Here is a 27102-nt window from a genome sequence, read left to right on the forward strand (position 1 = left end):
TTGTGGTTGAAAAGGATAAGTACTTCAAGTTTTAAATTGTGCTTATTTGTGTCATATATTATATTTAGTTTTCTTACTTTTTCATTGGACTGTATTTCTTGTGGATGAGGTATCCAAGTATGTGTATAGTGTTGTTCTGGTTGAAAAAGTTAAGTACTTCACTTAGGAAAATGGGTTTAGAAGGGACAGCGAGATTGGAATTTGCTCTGACATTGACTTTTAAAACAGAATCTAAGATTTTATGAATACAAAAATCTGTAAACACAAGTTGTTGGTGAAAAAGATAAGTTCTTCAAGTTCGAAAATGGGTTTCGGAGGGACATTAAGACAGTAACTAGCTCTGAAATGGTCTTTGAAAAGTATTTCTTGGTGTTGAGGTATCCAAAAAGATGTAAAGTATAGTTGTGGGTGAAAAAGATAAGTACTTCAAGTTGGAAAATGGGTTTAGGAGGGACATTAAGAAAGTAACTTGTTCTGAAATGGTCTGAAAAGTATTTCTTGATGTTGAGGTATCCAAAAAGCTGTAGTGTATAGTTGTGGGTGAAAAAGATAAGTACTTCAAGTTGGAAAATGGGTTTAGGAGGGACATTAAGAAAATAACTTGTTCTGAAATGCCTTTGAAAAGTATTAAAAAATGGTGGCTCAGGGGGCCCTTTGGGAGCCCGTGGGAACCTTGGGGGGCCGGGGGCTTCCTTCGGGGTTGGGTGGGGTATGATGGCCTTTGGGGTTGGGGTAAGGGACCTCACGACACCGTTCAAATGGAACTTGTGTATTATAACGACCACAGAGTTTCACCCTCAAATCCTCTTCTAAAACATCTTCCAAAATCATCTTTTCAAATGTCTCTAACTGTTTTGCCGAAATAATTCCCTAAAATGTCTAAAACGCTTTCGCCCAAATAACCCCTAAACGTAATTTATGCGTGTTCCTTTTGTTTTTGGCATCCCTGCGCTGTCACATTTCAAATTACTAAGAAACCCTTTCACGTGTTAATCATTTCATCGCTAAGATCATTCTTGTAGAATTGTTTCCATGGCAAAGTTTATTAATATCTTTGGAGTTCGACCAGTAGAACTATTTCCGGGGCGAAGTTCATTAATGTCTTGGGTCTATTCCTGGAGAATTGTTTCTGGGCGTGCACTTAGCCAAACCAACAACAACAAATACTGTTTCCTATATCTGGATCATAACATTCGCACCGAGCATGCACTTGACCAAAACAACAACAACAACAAATAAATCGATCTTGGAAAAAGAGGTCATTGACCGATTACGCAATCATTCTCCATAGGGACTCTATGCCCATATTTGGTGTGGGCGTGGGAGTTTTTAAAAAAAGTGTCCGGATCGGGATTCGAAGGGGTATTGTTCTCGTGGGAGTACTAGGGTCCTTTCTACTTATACCAAACTTTAGCTGCCTTTGGTTCTCAAAATTATTTAACTGCTACCCCAATTTTAGATCCCAATGAAACTGCATCAGGTACTGAAGACCAAATTTTACTGAGAATAAATATTTGTAATCAACTAACATTGTCATAAGACCTATGGTACAAATTCAGTCACTATCTGATTCTTTTTGTGGTTTTTTATACCTAACTCAAAGAACCCAAGAAAGCCTGATCAAATCACGAGTATATTCAACTTGGTTTCATAAAGTCACTTGTGTGCCAATCAGCTTTTGTATTAGCTTGTTTCATATTTAAGAAACATAGTTCAAACACCTTAGCGAAACTCAATCAAGTCACAGGTTATTTTTGATGTGGTTTCATAGCTAATTCCATTTCTGGTAAATGACATTTTCTGGCTTCTAGTTCTGCTATGACTAAGCACAACTCTAACGCTAGACTCTAATAAGAATCGGATTTACCAACACAAACCGTATTTCACATCCCTAAATAACAAAAGCAATGTCTTTATTTCAGCGAATATTCCATTTGCCAGTAGAACTGTCATTTAAATAAATAGAATTTTCTATACTAGGAAGAATATGGTACTGGTTCTTTTTTTTATAGGTATCTAAAAAATCTTCCTTAGCTAGTTAAATGTTCTATTAAGACTAAATAGAAGTTCGCTTATAATCAGATATTCCAGTTGGATTTATTAGAGCAACGTCGTTTGTTCACGTTCATTCAAAAAATTGCCATTTTCTGTTGTATCTTAGGTTTATACAAACTGACGAAACTTAATCAAGTCAACGGTATGTTTGATGTTGTTTCATACCTATTTCAGTTTCTGATAACTGATATTTGGGTCACTCCCAGTATTGCTAAGAATAAACGTTACAATAAAGCTAGGCTCGCAGGGGAGTCAAATTTTACTTCTGCAGCCTACATTTCAGGTCCCATAACTCAAAAAAATGTCTTTATATCGGTGATGACTCGATTTCCGTTTATTTCAACATTAATCAAAACATTGTTTTCTCCAGCCAGAAATTTTTTTCTAAAATAAGTAAAAGCCTCTTTTGCGCACTGGTAAAAACGTATGTTGGCACATTTTTAGATAAATATTTAGCATAATTTAAAAAAAAAATCTACCCTTTTAGATAGATAAATGTGTCTGATTCGCTTTGAATCAGACAAAATAGCCAAATTACTACAACAATCATTGGTCCCTTTCGCTACGTTTTCTATCAGGGCTAATCATTTTCATCCTTAGATAAAGTCATCAGTAATGCCCTTTAATAAAACCGGACTTACCTGCGTTTCCAAAATAAAGGTTATGATGATAAAGACGATATAGATCTTTCTCAGAGCCAATTCTGAACCCTCTATACCGAGCAAATCTTTTATTTCCACTCCAATCTTCTAGATCAATCATGAGTTCGTTCTTAGTTTCATTATCAACATTGGTTAAAGCATATAGTAGAATATTTCCAAGCCAAAATTCTCGGTCAAAGTCCCCAAATCCGACTTTATAATCTTCCCACCCTCTCATAAAATTTTCGTGGGGCTCCACATCATCTCTTGTCTGAAATACCTAGAATAGACAATACTCTTAACAAATATGATAATTAAAAAGAGAATTGGATACCTTCATTTCAGTTGTAAATGAACCCTCTCCTGATACTCTACGACCACTCGTTCGATAAGATCATCCTCGGAAAAAATAAAGAAAAAAGACGACATGGTAGTACTATCATGCAAAAATGTGATTCTCCGTGTTGCTCAAGCCTCGGGACTGTAAGCCTCCTGTTAAGTGTTCAACACAACGACAATTTAAGGGATATACTTTTGACACCAACTTGGCTTCATTTTTGGAGGTTCTCAGACATATTTGTTTTAATACTCAAAAATAAATGTTTCGTAACCTTAGAATACTTTTCAACCGAACCCGAATAAAACTTGATATTTCCAAAACTGTTATATACGAAATACTTTTTCAATCCACATTTTCTTTAAAAACGTACTTTACTACAATAGAACAGAGTTTCCCATTTATTAGGATGCGGCTACACCTGCAGCTATGTCTTCCGAATTGAACCTGTGTATAACTAAAAATTTTCATTTTTATCAGGATTGCCCTAAGTTTGTTCGTCATAGAAAGGCAGTGTAGTATTCGAAAAAATACCTAATCACACCATTTTTTTTCTAAGATTACTTTCTTTGTAGAAGTTCTGTTTTACGTAAACACTCTCTTAGGGCACAATTTTATGCCTTTCAAATAAATTTTAAAACAATCCTGAAATTCAATATTGAAGAGGAAAACTACGAGTATTTTCTTTTACAAAGATATTGGTGAATATGACATAGCCATAGATCTTATAAACAAGGAAATTAAAAAGGTGTTATGAACAGAAGATAAAAACGACAAAAATGAGGGGGTTGTATGTTTCAGCCCCAGACACTGTTTGGGGTTTATGCATACACACATATTCTATAAGAATAGAGTGTCATCAATTTAGTAACTCGATAATAGTAGGGTGTCAGAAAATTGCCCCTAAGTAAAACTAGGGAGTTATCCAAATCAAAAAAGGGTAATTCTGTCGTGGAAGGTTTGGGAAAGAATTTAGAAGATAAGAATAGAAAAATAAAACACTCCATAAAAAAAATAAGAATTCACTCTGTATAAAAACAATACTAAAAGCAAACTCTTCCGAGCATAATTTCAAAATTCATATATCAAAATTTAAGCAATTTTCTGATGACCAACTTTATCTTGATTATTTGATGTCAACTATAAGTAAAAAGTTTTTCTACAAATAAACTAATTTTTTTTACATCTTAAAAGGAGCGAGTAACGTTTAAAAATTGATGAAGGGGAATAGTATTCGGCACAAATTTTCAAGGCCTATTGTAAAGCATATTATAGACATGAAGTGAAACAACCTGCTTAAACAGTTTGTCATGACAAATTGTAAGGGAATTCCTAAAAAAAAGTGGTAGTGAACCACTGACAGTGGCAGTGGTAGTGAAACAGTGGTAGTGAACCATGACAGTGGTAGTGAAATCCTAAAAAAAGGAGTTTCAATTACAATATATACATGAATAGAATCTTTAATTCGTGATGATTCTGAGTATGTAAAACTTATTAGCTTTAACGTTGATCATAAGAATTATTAGTCTGAGAAAATTTGCAAAATTCAATAAAGACGGGAGGAATCCCGGAGCTGATGTTTCATGCCCACATGTGCAGAAAAGCAGAAAAAAAAAATTTTTTTTTAATTTTCCAAGGAGGCTAAACAAGGTTTCATATATTTTTTCCACCAAAATTGAGATACACATATATATTCGTCAAAAGTATTAATGTCGTTCCTTTGAAAACACTTATTTTTTGTTTAATCAAACAGTTCGTGATAACAAACTGTAAGTAAGGAGCGACCCGGCTGAATAGTAACCGAAACTCTAAAAACCGAAATTTTGATGCCAATAGATACATCAAAAGAATCAAATTTTCATGCATATTTCAGATATATAAGTTTCATCAAGTTAGTCTTACACATCAAAAGTTACGTGCCTGAGAAAATATGTCTTATTTTCTAAAAAAGGTGGAAACAACCCCGAAAAGTCAAAGAACTTTAATGAAACCCACACCATCAGATTCAGCGTATCAGAGAACTCTACTATAGAAGTTTCAAGCTCTTATCTGCAAAAATGTGGAATTTTGTATTTTTTGCCAGAAGAAAGATCACGGATGCGTGTTTATTTTTTATTTTTTCGTGTTTTTTTTTCCAGGAGTGATCATATTAATCCAGTAGTTCTAGAATATCGTAAGAGGGCTCATTCGAACGGAAATTAAAAGTTCTAGTGCCCTTTTTAAGTGACCAAAAAATTGGAGGGCATTTTGGCCCCCTCCCACGCTCATTTTTTCCCGGAGTCACCCAATAAAAATTTTGAGATAGCCATTTTGTTCAGCATAGTCGGAAATATAATACATATGTCTTTGAGGATGACTTAATCCCCCACAGAACCCGGGGGAAGGGCTGGAATTATGAATTTTGCCCATTGTTTACATATAGTATTGGTTAATGCGAAGTATACAGATGTTTTCAGGAGGAAATTTTTCTGGTGGGGGGGCGGTCGGAGAAGGGGTTTACGGGGGAGGATCTTTCCATGGAGGAAGTTTCCTTTGGGGAAGGGACATTTCTATGAAGGGAGCGCCGGATTTCCCAGTATTATTTAAAAAACGATCCGAAATCAAATTAAAAAAACAAGTTTTTTTCAACTGAAGGTAAGGAGCAACATTAAAGCTCAAAACGAACAGAAATTATTACGTATACGAGGAGGTTATCCCCCAAGTTAATACCTCGCTCTTTACGCTATTAAATAAAAAAACAAGTTTTTTTAACTGAAAGTAAGGAGCAACATTAAAACTTAAAACGAACAGAAATTATTCCGTATATGAAAGGGGCTGTCCCCTCCTGAACGCTTCGCTCTTTACGCTAAAGTTCTTATTGTTTTAAAAAATAGAGTTGTAAGAAAGAGTCTAACTTTAGCGTAAAGAGCGAGGCGTTGAGAAGGGGACAGCCCCTTTCATATACGGAATAATGTCTGTTCGTTTTAAGCTTTAATGTCACTCCTTACTTTCAGTTAAAAAAACTTGTTTTTTTATTTAATTTCTGAACGTTTTTGAATTAAGGCAGCTTGGATTTTGGCTCACCATACCTGAATAATTAAAACGAAATTTGCATATTAATTTTACTTTTTTTAGGCTAAATGGCTTTCTCGAAATTTTGTTCTGACGTAACTTACGAATTAACTTAGGTAACGAACTTCTATGTTCATATGTTTCTATTACGTATATTTGGGGTTTCGCCTCCTATTTAATACCTCGCCCTTTTCGCTAAAATTCAAATTTTGTTTGAATCACAAACCTCTGAATCACAAAGGCCGGTTACTTAGAATAGATAGTTCTTTTGAAAGTACTAAAAAACAACTTTCAAACAGTTCGTGGTAACGAACTGTAAGTAAGGAGCGACCCGGCTCAATAGTAACCGAAGCTGTAAAAAACGGGATTTTGATACCAATAGATGCATCAAAAGAATCAGATTTTAATACTGATTTCAAATATATAAGTTTCATCAAGTTTAGTCCTACCCATCAAAAGTTACGTGCCTAAGAAAATTTGGCTGATTTTCAAAAAAAGGGGAAAAGACCCCCTAAAAGCTATGGAACCTTAATGAAAATCACACCATCAGATTCAGCGAACTCGAGGACCCTACTGTAGCGGTTTCAAGCTCCTATCTGCCAAGATGTGGAATTTTTTATATTTTGCCAGAAGAAAGATCACGGATGCGTGTTTTTTTGTTGTTTTTCTTCAAGGGATGATCGTATCGACCCAATGGTTCTAGAATGTAGTAGGAGGGCTCATTCGAACAGAAATGAAAAGTTCTAGTGCCCTTTTTAAGTGACCAAAAAAATGGAGGGCAACTAAGCCCCATCCCACGCTCATTTTTTCCCAAAGTCACCAAATCAAAATTTTGAGAGCGCCATTTTGTTCAGAATGGTCGAAAATTAATAAATATGTCCTTTAGGATGACTTAATCCCCCAAAGTCCCCGAGGGGAGGGCTGAAAGTTATGAACTTTACCCAATGTTTACATATAGTATTGGTTATTGGGAAGTATACAGACGTGTTCAAGGGGGATTTGTTTCTGGTAGTGGTGGGGGGGGGCGGGGGTTATGTGGGAGGATCTGTCCATGGAGGAAGTTTTCATGGGAGGAGGGACATTGCTATGAAGGGGCGTCGGCTTTCCCAGCATTATTTAAAAAACGATAAGAAATTAAATAAAAAAAACAAGTTTTTCAACTGAAAGTAAGGAGCAACATCAAAACTTAATACGAACAGAAATTAGTAAGTATATGATTAGGTTCACCCCCTAGTCAGTACCTCACTCTTTAAGCCAAAGATTTTTTTTGTACTTTCATATTAGCTATCTATTCTAATTAACGACCTTTGGGATTTAGGGGTCATTGTTAAAGAATTGGAACAAAATTCAAACTTTAGCGTAAAGAGGGAGGTATCGACTAGGGGACAAACCCCCTAATATACGTATTAAAAATATATGGATATAGAAGTTCGTTGCGTAAGTTAATTCGTAAGTTACCTATACTTATTGCTAATAAAAACGTTCGTAAATAAAATTAAACAACTTTCGAGATAGCCATTTAACCAAATAAAAGTAAAATTAATATGTTTTTTTTTTAATTATTCATGTACGGTGAGCCAAAACAAAACCTACATTAATTCAAAAACGTTCAAAAATTAAATATAAAAAAAACAAAATTTTTAACTGAAAGTAAGGAGCAACATTAAAACTTAAAACGAACAGAAACTTTTTTCTCACAACTTTATTTTTTAAAACAATAAAAAACTTTAGCGCAAAGAGCGAGCCGTTGAGAAGGGGATAGCCCCTATCATCTACGGAACAATTTCTGTTCGTTTTAAGTTTTAATGTCACTCCTTACTTTCAGTTAAAAAAACTTGTTTTTTTTATTTAATATTTAGAAAGGCCGGTTTCAATTTTCGTTTGCACTTTGTCAAAATATTGACCAACAAACACCCAATTTTTTGGGGAAACAGTTTTGCGTTCTTAAACTAAAGTTTCATAATTGAAGAAGTTGGTTCTAAAATATTACCTTTTCACAGAACTTATGTTTTTAGGGGGGGGGGGTTCCTTTAAATTTTATTTTGAGCTTAAGAGCTTTAGTTACCATGCAGAGAGAGAAAATTGAGAGAAAATTCATTTTTATTAAATATCAATATTCACAAAAAAACATATCAAACAGACCTACCACGTGAAAATCTATACAGATTTGTTTGTAGTAGGACTCACTATTTTACTTACTAATATATACATTGAAAAAAACTTACTCACATATATAATGAAAAAAAAAAATAATAATAATAATGCAATCATATAAATAAATAAGAAATAAACCTCAAGGGAACCGCAAACCAATCCTTACACAAGACAAAAGACAGAATACAGTCCCCCCCCCCTCAGCCATCCTTATTCATTAAAAAATTCTTTAACCTATTTTTAAAAGAGGACACACTCTCAGCCATCCTAGTGCTTTCCGGAAAACTGTTCCATACCGAAACACCCACATGCCTAAATACAAAATTAAACCTAGCAGCGTGTCGTCTCTCATGTACTAGGTCCGCAGAATTCCTTGTATCATAAGAATGGTACGCAGAACTCGATGATAAAACATCACAAAAATCATTAGGTGCTAATTTATTTAAACACTGATGCACAAAATGAAAATTTGGGGCTGATACAAACTGAAAATTTGAAATTGCTTACAGTCCATCCACCTCCTTCTGATTCCATGTCGCAGTAAACCTTCCAGGGTCCTTGAATTAAGTTTGGTGGATGTATTAAATAAACTCCACTTTCTTGTGCCTCTTGATTAATAGCTATGTCATAACAGCTTTCTCCAACTTCAAACTTATCTAAAAAATAAATTTTTTGTAAAAAAAAATTTTTTATTTATTGTAAAAAAAATATAGCATATACACTAAGATTCATTGTTTTCACTGAAATTGAAATCTTTGTGGTACTAAACAATGTTTTTAGAAATAATGAACTCAAATTCAGATAATAGGATTTGCCAAGATACTGGCATATATTTGTAAGGATTTCCACTATATTGCCGTCAACGACGAACTTAAAATATTTTCAAGGAGCTTAAATACCTAAGGCTTAGAAAAGAAAATAATTATTACTTCAAAGTTAGATGATTTGAGTAACCACAAAGCTTGTCGGCATTTTTGAAGACCACACTACCTTTTTATGACGAACAATTAAAAGTTCGATAGAAATAAATCCTTTTATTAGACAGTGAAAAGAGTTGCAAAATCTCTGGATATTTCGGTCACATATACAGTAGCCATGTTCAGTTTATCTGCTGAAGATGGTCGCTATGTATATGACCGAAATATCAAGAGATTTTGTAACTGTTTTCATTGTCTAGTAAAAGGATTTATCCCTATTAAACTTTTATTTGTTCGAAAATTATTGTCCATATTAAGATTCTTGACCTTTATTTTTATGAAATTCAACATCTAAGACATCTTTCTTGCATACGGTGACTCGATAGGTAGCCTTACAGTATACGGTGAGCCATTTCGGTATAGGTAGCCTTACGGTATACTTGATAGGTAGCCTTACGGTTTACGGTAGGCATTACGGTATAGGTAGCCTTACGGTATACGGTTACGGTATAAAGTCACCATACGGTGACTATTATAAGCCCAACAAGGCCATACAACAGAGTATGGAAAATTCAAATCACATATAGAAACATAAATCTACTCTCTCCTCCCGGCAAAAACAACAACAACGAAAAAACACGAACTTATATTACTCTCTTTTCCTTACAACGTCAACATCATGCATACAATTTTTTTTTTCATTTAAACCTAGCACGATCATGCGATAAAGTATTCCATAGTACACATTACTTTTACTCTACTCTTTTTACCACTTTATTAGCATATCTAAAAACCTGGATGATTGTCTTTTTTAATTTCGTCTGCAGGATCCCCAGAAACTCAAGTATATCACCTTTAAGGAACATACTTCTTAACTCAAAAAGCTCCTGACACCTAGCCAGAACAATGACTTGATGAGGTTGATAGATTTTAGGATAAGAATTTGAGAGAAATGTTCTAACAGTAGGATATGCAATTGGAGAGTTTAGAATCTTGATAATGTAGAAGAAAAACGGCGTGATTTTAAGAAAACAATTTGTGAAGCAGCAGAGGGTGTTTGAGAAGAAAATTTATAAAGGCAGCTAGGAATTTTAGCGACTCCAAAGTTTGGTAGAATAGAGAATTTTTGGATAAAAAGCTCCTGAGTGATAGATTTAACAAGAATAAGAGGAATTCAAGGAAAGTGGATAAACTCTTACAGTATGAATTAAGGAGACGGGAAAAGAGAGGCTTTGAATGAACTGCTAAGGAAGATGAAATTAGACGACATAATAGTAATATAATATTTTAATATATTAAGGAGTTTAAAGGAAGTAGTCAGTTTTGACAAGTCCTAATTCAAGATAGAAATTATTTCAATTATTGATAAGGATAGTGTTAAGAAACGATGGGCTTAAAATTTTGAGTTCATAAGTTTATTAATCCACATTCATAAACAAATAAATAAATTAAACAACACTTTCACGCTGGAGAAAACCTGTGAAGGTTTGCGATCACGCGAAAGTCCACGTAACTACTTACCTATTAACTCAACTATTTACATAAACCTAAACTATTTAATTAAAAAAATTATACATAAACACTTGAAATTAAAATTTTGAGTGTGGGTTATGCAGTTTAAAAGGAAAATACTCAGAATATCTGGATGATTTAAAAGTGAACGAACATTTATTCAGTAATGAGCAGACAGAGGCGCAGTTAAAAGGACTAACAAATGCAAAAGGATGTAGGTACTGATATTATGCTGCATGCATTTTTGAAATATGGTGGCTATAACATAAGATATTGAACATGGACACGATTCCTGGTAAATAGAAACTAGAGATTTCCGGAGAACTTTAACTAAATCTATTTATAAGAAAGATACTGCAGTAATTATAGAGGTATTAGCTTGATTTCAGTAGGAAGTAAATTGCTCAACATAATCAAATTAAATAGACTAAGAGATGATTTAAATAAAGGTATAAGAGAAAAATAGTGCTGTTCAAAGAAAGGGAAAAGACAACTTGACTTAAATTTCAAGCTTAGATTGTCAAGTAGTGTGTGAATTATCAGTTCCGTTTAGGCTTGAGTTTTAAAAGTTATTAATAGACATTTGATCCAGCAGATTGAAAAGCTTCAATGACGATAGTTAATGCCCACGCCACATTAGTAGATTGTATATATGGAATTTGCTTGAGGCCCTAGGAATTCCCATACCATTTGCTTGATGCTCTACACCTTTTCAAAGAGTCAGTACTCCCTCACATGGTACACACTACAGTTTCACGTGCACACTGTAAAAAGCGAGCGAACCTATAAAGTGGTCACACATGTTTTGACAGTATAATTGTTTTTTTTTTTAAATCGAAAACTAGAAATTGTCAAATTGCGTATTTAGGAATGATTTTGTAAGAAAAGCTGTCTATCACCCATGCATTATCCACTGTTCCATTTCTTTGAAGTATGCGCTATCAAGAATGGTTTCTGATTTTTAGGGAAAATTGCCTTTAGCCAAGAATAGTTCGTTATGAATGTGTCGGTAGATAGCATTTGCGAATTGGATCCTATGAAGGTGGAGAAAAAAAAGAGTTTAGCATTTGCGAATTGGACTATACGAACGATATTAATTGAATAATAGGGAAAAAACAGAGCTAGATAGAATTTGCGAATTGGAACGTATGAAGGTAGAGAAAAACGGGGTATAGCATTTGCGAATTGGTGATTATCAGTTAAGGTAACCCCTTGGGGTTGTTAACTCATACCTTATTTATTATAAATTTGGAACAATATCAATTTTTGGAAATGGGTAAAGATAATTAAATGGTCTTATGAGTTGACCTAGCCTTACTTCTTCGATGTTTTCTGTATAATATACAAGTTGCGTTTGAATAGTGTTATCAATTTAAATAGAGTTTAACGTTATAGTAAAATAAAAATTTGATACTAAGAGAGATGTAGATGGCAAGAAAAGAATTTTAATAACGGATAGCTTTATTTCTTCGATGTGTTCTGTATAATACACAAGTGGTGGGGTGATGGCAGCGGTGTGTTTTAGAGTACTTATAGTGCTGTACTCTGGGCCGAATTGATTGCGAAAAAACCCGAATGAATGAGTTGAAAGAAAATTTTTAACTCTTCTTCTTCTATTTAACAGCAGGCGGGCTTTTCAGTAAAACTATTTAGACCTTTTCCTTTTGCTTAACTCTGTGGGCTAAAGAGCTACTGGCTTTATTGCCTCATATTTATTAGATATATTCAGATATCTTTCAGCAGATATTTCGACTATAGGAGTTCAAATATAAGATGATAGATGTCGATTTCTATGCTCTGTGTGCAGGTATAGTTGGCTAGGCTCTTGGCTGATAGTGGGATTTTGTGGTGTTTGAAGTAGTTTAACAGTTTAGAAAGCAAGGTATGTTGTTCAGACGTCAGCATATTACATTCAAATAGGCAATGGTCAATTGTTTCATTATTCATATTACAATGCCTGCAAAGAGGGGACAGGGGAATTGAACCACTTGAATTAGAAAGCTTATATGAGAATGCAAGGAAATTTAGTCCATTTGTTCCAGAACGAATTCTATGATAATTTTTAACTAAAAATGGCTGAAAAGTGTTTTGGGAGTGATGGGTTGATGGCAGAAGGATGTCTTAGCGTAGTTATAGTGTGATAGTGGGGGGCGAATCGCTAGCTAAAAACCCAATTTAATGGCCTGAAATAACAATTTAAACTAGTAATGTCTGAAAAGTTTTTTGGGGGAGATGGCTTGATGGCAGAAGGATGTCTTAGAGTAGTTATAGTGTGATAGTGGGAGTCGTATTGCTTACAAAAAACCCGAGTGGATGACTTGAAAATAAAATTTTTAACGAAAATGGCTGAAAAGTGTTTTGGGGGAGATGGGTTGATGACAAAAGGATGTTTTAGCGTAGTTATAGTGTGATAGTGGGGGGGGGGCGAATGGCTAGCGAAAAACCCAAATGAATGAGTTGAAATAAAATTTTTAACTATAAATGGCTGAAAAGTGTTTAGGGGGAGATGGGTCGATGACAGAGGGGTGTCTTAGCGTAGTTAAAGTGTGATAGTGGGGGATGAATTGCTAGCAAAAAACCCAAACGAATGAGTTGAAAAAACATTTTTAACTAGAAATCTCTGAAAAAATAATTTTTGGGGGAGATAGTGCGATGGCAGCCGGCTGTCATAGAGTATTTATAGTGTGATAGTTTGGGGGTGTATTGCTTACAAAAAAACCCGAGTGGATGACTTGAAAATAAAATTGTTAACGAGAAATGGCTGAAAAGTGTTTTGGGGGAGATGGGTTGATCGCAGAAGGGTGTCTTGGCATAGTTATAGTGTGATAGTGAAGGGGGTCGAATTGCTAGCGAAAAACCCAAGTACAGTAGTTGAAATAAATATTTAACTATAAATTGCTGAAAAGTGTTTTGGGGGAGATGGGTCGATGACAAAGGGGTTTCTTAACGTAGTTATAGTGGGGGGCGAATTGCTAGCAAAAAACCCAAATGAATGAGTTGAAATAAAAATTTGAACAATAAATCTCTGAAAAAATACTTTTTTTGGGATATAGTGCGATGGCAGCCGGCTGTCATAGAGCAGTTATAGTTTGAGAGTTTGGGGGCGTATTACTAAAAAAAACCGATTGGATGACTTGAAAATAAAATTTTTAACGAGAAATGGCTGAAACATGTTTTGGGGGAGATGGGTTGATGGCATCAGAATGTCTTAGCGTAGTTATAGTGTGATAGTGGGGGACTAATTGCTAGCGAAAAACCCAAATGAAGGAATTGAAATAAAAATTTTAACTAGAAATGGCTGAAAAGTGTTTTGGGGGAGATGGATCGATGACGAAGGGGTGTCGTAGCATAGTTATATTGTGATAGTGGGGGGGGGGCGAATTGCTTGCGAAAAAACCCGAATGAATGAGTTGAAATAAAAATTTTAACTAGAAATGGCTGAAAAGTGTTTTGGGGGAGATGGGACGATGACAGAGGGGTGTCTTAGCGTAGTTATAGTTTGATAGTGGGGGGGCGAATTGGTAGCCTGAAATCTGATTGAATAAGGGTTTATGACCGTAAACTCTAGCTTTTTGTAAGAAAATTATGGAAAATAAAATTCTCTGGTTCAAATGTGAAACTTAAGTCCATTTTTGGATCGAAAAATAAAACTATTTCCTTAAAATCTCAGCTAATAAGGGTTTTTGACCGTAAACTCTAGCTTTTTGTAAGAAAATTATGTAAAATACAATTCTCTGGTTCAAATGTGAAACTTGAGTCCATTTTTGGATCGAAAAATAAAACTATTTCAGTAAAATCTGAGCTAATAAGGGTTTTTGACCATAAACTGTAGTTTTTTTTGTTGTAAGAAAATTATAGAAAATACAATTCTCTAATTCAAATCTGAAACTTAAGTCCAGTTTTGGATACTCATAATGATGAGGACTGATGGTTCTAATTCAATATTTTTTTCATAAAAACAAACTATCTTTTTTTAACTTCGAAATTATTCAACTTTATTTTTTTTTTTTACGCATCTTAAAATGACAAAATATGCTTACGGCTCTAACAATTGTACTCTATGATTGCTCAGAGACATGATGTGGCTTTCCCACTGGTATTCTATGTCCGGTTATCGACACTGCCTAGTCTATTGCATCTATTAAATCAGTATTTTTTAAGCAGTGGAACGATAAACACATAAGTCATATCTTTAAAAAAAAAGTGAAGATGGAGCATTTTAGTAAACTGTGTTCACATGACAATGTTATTGTTGCATTGAATGCCGACAAGGAGAAGTATTTAAACTATGAAACAATTACAAGTGGTAGCACTATTGGAAATGTATGCATGCATTGTCATGACAGTAAGGAATTAAATTTCTTTGGCATACCGAAAAAATTCAACTCTTATTTTGGTGGTTATGGGAGATTGAGATCTCCAGAGATGATTGCACTCAAAGAGAATGCCAACATAAAAATAGTCGTTGATGATAGAGGACAACTCCTTGCTACTGTTGCAGGTAACACATTACCTACTGATACATCCAATCGTTAGCTTTCGGGTATAAGCATTCAACGGAAGGTCAAAAAAAGAAAGGCCTACTCTTCTACTAATATCGTAAACCATATCTCGTCTACGTTCCGAATGTCTTACCTTTTTGAGAATAATGTGATTATAAACAGTAAAATTGCCAGAAAAATAAAAAGGGCATTGGCAGAAAATATCACTATGGAATATAAAGATGAATCGATGAAAAAAAAAGCACCAGCAAACGTAACTTGATCAAACAGTCAATGGACCAAATAATACCAAAGACGAAAAGCATATTGAGCCTGTTGATGACACACCAGTAAAAATTGTGTATGACTCAAAATGGAATATTGATTATTCTACTGATTACGAACTAAGAGAAGACAATAGCTACAATATCAAGAGAGAACATGGTGAACTATTTTATGGAACAGATTCAAAATGTCCAAAATTGATCATTGATATTAGTAATGTATCATAATATATTTTTGTATTAATATTCTACATAGCATTATTTCATTAAAAATATATTATGCATTACATTGTTATGTGTTCATTATTTTTAGAAAAAGCTAGCATATCAAACGTTTAGAATGTCTATTAAAACATCGGAGATGTAAGAAAAGGAATTTGCATACATCTATTGTCAGATACATGGGATAACATTGACAAAATCTAGGTATCAGAATGAATAAATTCCTTATCAACATCCCTCGTTGGATATGTCATTATGTCATTATGAAAAAATTGAAAGTAAGTAAGTAAGTAAGTAAGTAAGTAACAAACTCTTTCTTGAATTCACCTCTTGGATACACAATACAGAAATTTAATTCAGAAAATTATGAAAAAAAAATTGAATTTTTTTTTATTAACATTCATTATCGATTGAAGTCGCTTCTTAGACAGACAATACAGCAATTTCACAAAATCTAAGTATAAGAGTGATTAAATTCTATATCAATATCCATTTCTCGGATACATAGGAAAAAGTTGACAAAATCTAAGTGTTAGAGTGAATAAATTTTATTTATCAACATCTTTTGTCAGATACATCGGATAAAATTGACAGAATCTAAGTGTCAGAGTAAATAATTTTTTTTTATCAACATCCTTTGTCAGATACATCAAATAAAATTGACAAAATCTAAATTTCAGAATGAATAAATGCTTTAACAACATCGTTTATCGGATATGTCGGATAAAATTGACAAAATCTAAGTATCAGAGTGACTAAATTCTATATCAACATCGTATTCTCGGATACATAGGATAAAATATCGGATAAAATTGAGAAAATCTAAGTATCAGATTGATTAAATGCTATATCAACATCCCTTTCTCAGGCACAAGGGGATAAAATTGACAAAATCTAAGTATCAGATTGATTAAATTCTATATCAGCATCCCTTTCTCGGGTACATGGGATAAAATTGACAAAATTGACAAAGTACCAGAGTGAATAATTTATTTTTATCAACATCTTTTATCAGTTACAACAATTATAATTAACAAAATCTAAATATCAGAGTGAATAAATGCTTTTTCAGCATCATTTGTCAGATACGTTGAATAAAATATGCAAAGTCGACACAGCTTTATTTCATTTTTTAAGGTTAATTTAGACGAGGTTACGTGCGCGCACGTAACCTCGTTTAAATTAACGAATCTGTTCCATAAAATAGTTCACCATGTTCTCTCTTGATATTGTAGCTATTGTCTTCTCTTAGTTCGTAATCAGTAGAATAATCATTATTCCATTTTGAGTCATACCCAATTTTTACTTGGGTCTCTTCAACAGGCTCAATGTACTTTACATCTTTAGTATTATTTGCTTTATTGATTGTCTGATCAATTGCAGATAACGATTGCTGGTGCTTTTTTTTCATTGATTCATCTTTATATTCCATGGTGGTATTTTCTGCCAATTCTCTTTTTATTTTTTTGGTAATTTCACTGTGTCTAATCACATTATTTTTACACAGGTAACAGTTTCGGCTCGTAGACAAGATATGGTTTACGATATTAGTAGAAGAGTGGGCCTTTCTTTTTTTGACCTTCCGTTGAATGCTAATACCCGAAAGCTTTGTCCTCTATCATCAACGATTATTTTTATGTTGGTATTCTCTTTGAGTGCAATCATCTCTGGAGATCTCAATCTCGCATAACCCCCAACATAAGAGTTGAATTTTTTCGGTATTCCAAAGAAATTTAATTCCTTACTGTCATGACAATGCATGCATACATTTGTAATAGTGCTACCACTTGTACTTGTTTCATAGTTTAAATACTTCTCCTTGCGGGATTCAATGCTACAATAACATTGTCATGTGAACACACTTTATTAAAATGCTCCATCTTCACTTTTTTTTATAGATATGACTTATGTGTTTATCGTTCCACTGCGTAAAAAATACTGATTTAATACATGCAATAGACTAGGCACGGTTGCCACCCTGACCTGGAAGAATTTACTAAATCGGAGAGAAAAAATTTACTAAATCGCATCTGTTTTTACTAAATGCTCAAAAAAAATTTTTGCGCGTGCGGCTACGCCACAGGCACACCATCAACCATTGATATTTACTATAGGAATATAATCATTACGATTTTCACAAATTTTTTTCTTTTTTCTTCTTTTTTTCTGTTTTTTTCTTATCTTTCGTTTTCATAGTATGATTGAAAATTCCGGAAACCTACAAGTTCAAAAATCCTTTTTTTGGATTATTTGGATGTACTAATGGATATGCTTCATATTCCAGACGCGGTCTATCTATGCAAGACGTCAAACAACAGTCTGGAATCTTGGATTCTGGAAACTCTGCTGTTGAAGCCCGGCTTTAAATTTGTCAATATTCTTCAGGTCATAGAATTCAGATATATTGAAAAAGTGAAAACCAATCAACGAAGACAAACAGCTACAACTCATCACGAAGCAATTCAGGCGATGAAGTGCTAAGAATCTGAGGTGTTTTTGAAAGTGACGGATTTTGAAATTTGTCCCCTAGTTTCCATTTTTAGGTTTGAAATCTAAAGCCTTCAATTTTACATTTTTAGGAGGAAATTTGCCAGTTTTAAAACACTAATTGGACTGGTCTTTAAATTTGGGATATGCTGATTGCACTTAAAAGTCTGGCAGATTTTAAAGCAATTAATTTATGATTTTTTTTAAACTGTTTTTTTTCTAGATTCTTTCTCGTTCGTATTCTAGGGAATCAAAAACTAATTTAATCTATGTCACTTCAAACCGGAAACGACGTAATCGGCTACCGGTTTAGTTGAAAAATTATTTAAGTTAAAAAGTACACCTCTAATTGGACTAGGGCTGCCAAGAAAAAGAAAACTTATATAACATACAATAATTAGTTTAAAAAATACTATTTTGTCAATACTCTTCAGGTCAGGTGAATCGTACAAATTTAATAGTAAAAAGAAAAACGTGTAGTCATAATTAAAAAAGTTGCACTTAAAAGGCTTTACTCGTCCTCGTCCTCTTCCGAATTTAAAGCATCGACTAGTGTTACATTCTGACTCATTCTGACTCCACCTGTTTCCATTTCTTGGTAGCCCGAGTCAAATCGCTGGGGATCACCCTGTCATGGACTCCACTTGACGACCTGAGGACAAGTTGCTTTGTTTTCATAAGGGCCGAAACAGTCAAGACATTTAGCTTATACCAATTTTCGGTTTTTATGACGGACAAAATCGTAAACTGTCTATCTGCTTCAGCACTTGAATTGGGCAAGCTGCAGAGAGTAAGAAAAAACTTTGGTAAGTATGGAAACAGTTCATTTCCAGCAGCGTCTTTAAAAAGGGACAAAGCTTTCCAAAATTTCGAGGGATTTTCGAGGCTGAACTGTGAAACGTGACGGAGAATCGTTTTCCTCCGTGATCGTTTTCCTCCGTTTAATTAACGCAAACTCAAGTTTGCGTTAATTAAACTTGCTCACAACTCATGTTTATCGGATCAACCTATTTTGCCCCCCCCCCCTAAAATATTTTTTTTCCGGATCAATCTATTTTAACCCCCCCCCCCCTGGATCCGCCCCTGTGCAGACTGAAACCATATATCGTCTTATTCAGAAGAGAAGAAGCACTCAAGTTCACAGCATTCACTTAACACAGTGGTCAGCCGCCATTTTAGTTAAGAGACTCAAATATAAGCAATGGGACGATTATTTAATATCTACAATAAATGTTTATTGATGTATCAAACCTATATCATAGCTTTGAACCTTGACTCAATTACGAGTGCCCCGCCCGCAATTGCCCCTACCCACAAATATTACTATTTACGTTATTTCTACCCTAGGATGAAAGGATGATAAATTTTCTATCTACAAGTAAAATGAATCATTTTATGCAATTCTGAAAAAAAAAAAAAACTTTTACTGCTTTCAAAGTTTGGTAACTATAATTTTTTGGCATATTATGGAGTGATAACTGTTTCTTAACACGTATATATATATATATATATATATATATATATATATATATATATATATATATATATATATATATATATATATATATATATATATATATATATATATATATATATATATATATATATATATATATATATATATATATATATATATATATATATATATATATATATATATATATATATATATATATATATATATATATATATATATATATATATATATATATATATATATATATATATATATATATATATATATATATAAACATATATATAAAAATATATATATATATATATATATATATATATATATATATATATATATATATATATATATATATATATATATATATATATATATATATATATATATATAAAATATATATATACATATTTATATATATATATATATATATTATATATATATATATAAATATACTTGGTAAAACCACCAAGTTCATTTTGAATTTCTGTCGTGAAATGCAAGAGTTGGAATATTTCAGTAGTGTTTTGTTGTGCTTTACCTTGTCACAGTTACATTCTGTTGATTTTACTAGTTGAATTTGAATTTCTTTAATTGAAATGCAAGAGTTGGAATATTTCAGTAGTGTTTTGTTGTGCTTTACCTTGTCACAGTTACATTCTCTTAATTTTTCAAAGTTCATTTTGAATTTCTTTCGTGAAATGCAAGAATTGGAATATTTCAGTAGTGTCATGTCGTGGTTTACCTTATCACAGCTACATTATCATGATTTTTCAAAGTTCATTTTGAATTTCTGTCGTGAAATGCAAGAGTTGGCATATTTCAGTAGGGACTTGTTGTGCTTTACCTTGTCACAGTTACATTCTCTTGATTTTTCTAAGTTCATTTTGAATTTCTGTCGTGAAATGCAAGAGTTGGAATATTTCAGTAGTTTTTTGTTGTGGTTTAGCTTGTAAAAGTTACATTCTGTTGATTTTCATAGTTCATTTTGAATTTCTTTCATTGAAATGCAAGAGTTGGAATATTTCAGTAGTGTTTTGTTGTGCTTTACCTTGTCACAGTTACATTCTCTTAATTTTTCAAAGTTCATTTTGAATTTCTTTCGTGAAATGCAAGAATTGGAATATTTCAGTAGTGTCTTGTCGTGGTTTACCTTGTCACAGCTACATTCTCATGATTTTTCAAAGTTCATCTTGAATATTCTGTCGTGAAATGCAAGAGTTGGAATATTTCAGAAGTGTTTTGTTGTGCTTTACCTTGTCACAGTTACATTCTGTTGATTTTCATAGTTCATTTTGTATTTCTTTCATTGAAATGCAAGAGTTGGAATATTTCAGTAGTGTTTTGTTGTGCTTTACCTTGTCACAGTTACATTCGCTTAATTTTCAAAGTTCGTTTTGAATTTCTTTCGTGAAATGCAAGAATTGGAATATTTCAGTAGTGTCTTGTCGTGGTTTACCTTGTCACAGCTACATTCTCATGATTTTTCAAAGTTCATCTTGAATTTCTGTAGTGAAATGTAAGAGTTTGAATATTTCAGTAGTGTTTTGTTGTGCTTTACCTTGTCACAGTTACATTCTGTTGATTTTCATAATTCATTTTGAATTTCTTTCATTGAAATGCAAGAGTTGGAATATTTCAGTAGTGTTTTGTTGTGCTTTACCTTGTCACAGTTACATTCTCATAATTTTTAAAGTTCATCTTGAATTTCTGTCGTGAAATGCAAGAGTTGGAATATTTAAGTAGTGTTTTGTTGTGCTTTACATTGTCACAGTTACATTCTGTTGATTTTCATAGTTCATTTTGAATTTCTTTCATTGAAATGCAAGAGTTGGAATATTTCAGTAGTGTTTTGTTGTGCTTTACCTTGTCACAGTTACATTCGCTTAATTTTCAAAGTTCGTTTTGAATTTCTTTCGTGAAATGCAAGAATTGGAATATTTCAGTAGTGTCTTGTCGTGGTTTACCTTGTCACAGCTACATTCTCATGATTTTTCAAAGTTCATCTTGAATTTCTGTCGTGAAATGCAAGAGTTTGAATATTTCAGTAGTGTTTCGGTGTGCTTTACCTTGTCACAGTTACATTCTGTTGATTTTCATAATTCATTTTGAATTTCTATCATTGAAATGCAAGAGTTGGAATATTTCAGTAGTGTTTTGTTGTGCTTTACCTTGTCACAGTTACATTCTCTTAATTTTGAAAGTTCATTTTGAATTTCTTTCTTGAAATGCAAGAATTGGAATATTTCAGTAGTGTCTTGTCGTGGTTTAACTTGTAACAGCTACATTCTCATGATTTTTCAAAGTTCATTTTGAATTTCTGTCGTGAAATGCAAGAGTTGGAATATTTCAGTAGTGAGTTGTTGTGCTTTACCTTGTAACAGTTACATTCTCCTGATTTTTCGAAGTTCATTTTGAATTTCTGTCGTGAAATGCAAGAGTTGGAATATTTCAGTAGTGTTTTGTTGTGCTTTACCTTGTCACAGTTACATTCTGTTGATTTTCATAGTTCATTTTGAATTTCTTTCATTGAAATGCAAGAGTTGGAATATTTCAGTAGTGTTTTGTTGTGCTAACTTGTCACAGTTAAATTCTCTTGATTGTTCGAAGCTCATTTTGAACTTTTGTCGTGAAATGCAAGAGTTGGAATATTTCAGTAGTGTTTTGTTGTGCTTTACCTTGTCACAGTTACATTCTGTTGATTTTCCTAGTTCATTTTGAATTTCTTTCATTGAAATGCAAGAGTTGGAATATTTCAGTAGTGTTTTGTTGTGCTTTACCTTATCATAGTTACATTCTCTTAATTTTTCAAATTTCATTTTGAATTTCTGTCGTGAAATGCAAGAGTTGGAATATTTCAGTAGTGACTTGTTGTGCTTTACCTTGTCACAGTTACATTCTGTTGATTTTCATAGTTCATTTTGAATTTCTTTTATTGAAATGCAAGAGTTGGAATATTTAAGTATTGTTTTGTTGTGCTTTACCTTGTCACAGTTACATTCTATTAATTTTTCAAAGTTCATTTTGAATTTCTGTCTTGAAATGAAAAAGTCGTAATATTTCAGTAGTCTTTTGTTGTGGTTTACCTTGTAACAGCTACATTCTCATGATTTTTCAAAGTTCATATTGAATTTCTGTCGTGAAATGCAAGAGTTGGAATATTTCAGTAGTGAATTGTTGTGCTTTACCTTGTCACAGTTACATTCTCCTGATTTTTCGAAGTTCATTTTGAATTTATGTCGTGACATTCAAGAGTTGGGATATTTCAGTATTGTTATGTTGTGCTTTACCGTGTCACAGTTACATTCTGTTGATTTTCATAGTTCATTTTGAATTTCTTTCATTGAAATGCAAGAGTTGGAATATTTCAGTAGTGTTTTGTTGTGCTACCTTGTCACAGTTACATTCTCTTGATTGTTCGAAGCTCATTTTGAACTTCTGTCGTGAAATGCAAGAGTTGGAATATTTCAGTAGTGTTTTGTTGTGCTTTACCTTGTTACAGTTACATTCTGTTGATTTTGCTAGTTAATTTTGAATTTCGTTCATTGAAATGCGAGAGTTGGAAAATTTCAGTAGTGTTTTGTTGTGCTTTATCTTATCACAGTTACATTCTCTTAATTTTTCAAAGTTAATTTTGAATTTCTTTTGCGAAATGCAAGAATTGGAATATTTCAGTAGTGTCATGTCGTGGTTTACCTTATCACAGCTACATTCTCATGATTTTTCAAAGTTCATTTTGAATTTCTGTCGTGAAATGCAAGAGTTGGAATATTTCAGTAGTGACTTGTTGTGCTTTACCTTGTCACAGTTACATTCTCTTGATTTTTCGAAGTTCATTTTGAATTTCTGTCGTGAAATGCAAGAGTTGGAATATTTCAGTAGTGTTTTGTTGTGCTTTACCTTGTCACAGTTACATTCTGTTGATTTTCATAGTTCATTTTGAATTTCTTTCATTGAAATGCAAGAGTTGGAATATTTCAGTATTGTTTTGTTGTGCTTTACCTTGCCACAGTTACATTCTATTAATTTTTCAAAGTTCATTTTGAATTTCTTTCGTGAAATGCAAGAATTGGAACATTTCAGTAGTGTTTTGTTGTGGTTTAGCTTGTCACAGCTACATTCTCTTGATTTTTCAAAGTTCCTCTTGAATTTCTGTCGTGAAATCCAAGAGTTGGAATATTTCAGTAGTGTGTTGTTGTGCTTTACCTTGTCACAGTTACATTTTGTTGATTTTCCTAGTTCATTTTGAATTTTTTTCATTGAAATGCAAGAGGTTGAATATTTCAGTAGTGTTTTGCTGTGTTTTACCTTGTCACAGTTACATTCTCTTAATTTTTCAAAGTTCATTTTGAATTTCTTTCGTGAAATGCAAGAATTGGAATATTTCAGTAGTGTCTTGTCGTGGTTTACCTTGTCACAGCTACATTATCATGATTTTTCAAAGTTCATCTTGAATTTCTGTCGTGAAATGCAAGAGTTTGAATATTTCAGTAGTGTTTCGTTGTGCTTTACCTTGTCACAGTTACATTCTGTTGATTTTAATAATTCATTTTGAATTTCTTTCATTGAAATGCAAGAGTTGGAATATTTCAGTAGTGTTTTGTTGTGCTTTACCTTGTCACAGTTACATTCTCTTTATTTTTATAGTGCATCTTGAATTTCTGTCGTGAAATGCAAGAATTGGAATATTTCAGTAGTGTCTTGTCGTGGTTTACCTTGTAACAGCTACATTCTCATGATTTTTCAAAGTTCATCTTGAATTTCTGTCGTGAAATGCAAGAGTTGGAATATTTCAGTAGTGATTTGTTGTGCTTTACCTTGTCACAGTTACATTCTCCTAATTTTTCGAAGTTCATTTTGAATTTCTGTCGTGAAATGCAAGAGTTGGAATATTTCAGTAGTGTTTTGTTGTGCTTTACCTTGTCACAGTTACATTCTGTTGATTTTCATAGTTCATTTTGAATTTCTTTCATTGAAATGCAAGAGTTGGAATATTTCAGTAGTGTTTTGTTGTGCTACCTTGTCACTGTTACATTCTCTTGATTGTTCGAAGTTCATTTTGAATTTCTGTCGTGAAATGCAAGAGTTGGAATATTTCAGTAGTGTTTTGTTGTGCTTTACCTTGTCACAGTTACATTCTGTTGATTCTCATAGTTAATTTTGAATTTCTTTCATTGAAATGCAAGAGTTGGAATATTTCAGTAGTGTTTTGTTGTGTTTTACCTTGTCACAGTTACATTCTCTTAATTTTTCAAAGTTCATTTTGAATTTCTTTCGTGAAATGCAAGAATTGGAATATTTCAGTAGTGTCATGTCGTGGTTTACCTTGTCACAGCTACATTTTCATGATTTTTAAAAGTTCATTTTGAATTTCTGTCGTGAAATGCAAGAGTTGGAATATTTCAGTAGTGACTTGTTGTGCTTTGCCTTGTCACAGTTACATTCTCTTGATTTATCGAAGTTCATTTTGAATTTCTGTCGTGAAATGCAAGACTTGGAATATTTCAGTAGTGTTTTGTTGTGCTTTACCTTGTCACAGTTACATTCTGTTGATTCTCATAGCTGATTTTGAATTTCTTTCATTGAAATGCAAGAGTTGGAATATTTCAGTAGTGTTTTGTTGTGCTTTACCTTGTCACAGTTACATTCACTTAATTTTTCAAAGTTCATTTTGAATTTCTTTCGTGAAATGCAAGAATTGGAATATTTCAGTAGTGTCTTGTCGTGGTTTACCTTGTCACAGCTACATTCTCATGATTTTTCAAAGTTCATCTTGAATTTCTGTCGTGAAATGCAAGAGTTGGAATATTTCAGTAGTGACTTGTTGTGCTTTACCTTGTCACAGCTACATTCTCTTGATTTTTCGAAGTTCATTTTGAATTTCTGTCGTGAAATGCAAGAGTTGGAATATTTCCGTAGTCTTTTGTTGTGCTTTACCTTGTCACAGTTACATTCTGTTGATTTTCATAGTTCATTTTGAATTTCTTTCATTGAAATGCAAGAGTTGGAATATTTTAGCAGTGTTTTGTTGTGCTTTACCTTGTCACAGTTACATTCTCTTAATTTTTCAAAGTTCATTTTGAATTTCTTTCGTGAAATGCAAGAATTGGAATATTTCAGTAGTGTCTTGTCGTGGTTTTACCTTGTCACAGCTAGATTCTCATGATTTTTCAAAGTTCATTTTGGATTTCTTTCGTTGAAATGCAAGAGTTGTAATATTTCAGTGGTGACTTGTTGTGCTTTACCTTGTCACAGTTACATTCTCTTGATTTTTCGAAGTTCATTTTGAATTTCTGTCTTGAAATGAAAGAGTTGGAATATTTCAGTAGAGTTTTGTTGTGCTTTACCTTGTCACAGTTACATTATGTTGATTTTCATAGTTCATTTTGAATTTCTTTCATTGAAATGCAAGAGTTGGAATATTTCAATAGTGTTTTGTTGTGCTTTACCTTGTCACAGTTACATTCTCTTAATTTTTCAAAGTTCATTTTGAATTTCTTACGTGAAATGCAAGAATTGGAATATCGTTTCTTCAACTGAAAGTAAGGAGCAACATCAAAACTTAAACCTTGGATACACAATACAGATACTTTACGTGCGCGCTAGGTACAGATACTTAGAGGTTACGTGCGCGCACGTAACCTCGTCTAAATTAACCTTAAAAAATGAAATAAAGCTATGTCGACTTTGCATATTTTATTCAACATATCCGACAATTGATGCAGAAAAAGCATAGAGTTTGTTACTTACTTACTTACATTTTTTTCCATAATTTCTTGAATTAAATTTCTGTATTGTGCATCCAAATGGAGAATTCAAGAAAGAGTTTGTTACTTACTTGCGATTTTTTCATAATTTTTTGAATGAAGTATCTGTATTGTGTATCCAAGGTTTAAGTATTGATATTGGTCCTTACTTTCAGTTGAAGAAACGATATTCCAATTCTTGCATTTCACGAAAGAAATCCAAACTTAACTTAGAAAAACTTCGAAAATGTATCTGTGACAAGGTAAAGCACAACAAAACACTAGTGAAATATTCCAACTCTTGCATTTCAAGGAAACAAATTCAAAATGAACTATGTAAATCAACAGAATGTAACTGTGACAAGGTAAAGCACAACAACTCACTACTGAAATATTCCAACTCTTGCATTTCACAACAGAAATTCAAAATGAACTTTGAAAAATCAAGAGAATGTAGCTGTGACAAGGTAAACCACGACAAGACACTACTGAAATATTCCAATTCTTGCATTTCACGAAAGAAATTCAAAATGAACTTTGAAAAATTAAGAGAATGTAACTGTGACAAGGTAAAGCACAACAAAACTCTACTGAAATATTCCAACTCTTGCATTTCACGACAGAAATTCAAAATGAACTTCGAAAAATCAAGAGAATGTAACTGTGACAAGGTAAAACCACGACAAGACACTACTGAAATATTCCAATTCTTGCATTTCACGAAAGAAATTCAAAATGAACTTTGAA

General features: G+C 32.9%; 1 protein-coding gene across 1 annotated transcript in view; it reads right to left on the reverse strand.

Annotated features, from left to right (window-relative positions):
• LOC148939470 (microfibril-associated glycoprotein 4-like) overlaps nucleotides 1-27102 on the reverse strand; it is a 94213-nt gene that overhangs the window by 37605 nt on the left and 29506 nt on the right. The window contains exons 3-4 of the mRNA XM_089107109.1: nucleotides 8746-8894; nucleotides 2697-2976 (exon numbers count right to left, since the gene is read on the reverse strand). Coding sequence (XP_088963235.1) covers nucleotides 2697-2976; nucleotides 8746-8894 — 429 coding nt within the window. The remainder of the gene's footprint in view (nucleotides 1-2696; nucleotides 2977-8745; nucleotides 8895-27102) is intronic.

Source organism: Artemia sp. Qi Xiang Cuo, chromosome 21 (genome assembly GCF_049724085.1).
Source record: "Artemia sp. Qi Xiang Cuo chromosome 21, ASM4972408v1, whole genome shotgun sequence".
NCBI lineage: Eukaryota > Metazoa > Arthropoda > Branchiopoda > Anostraca > Artemiidae > Artemia > Artemia sp. Qi Xiang Cuo.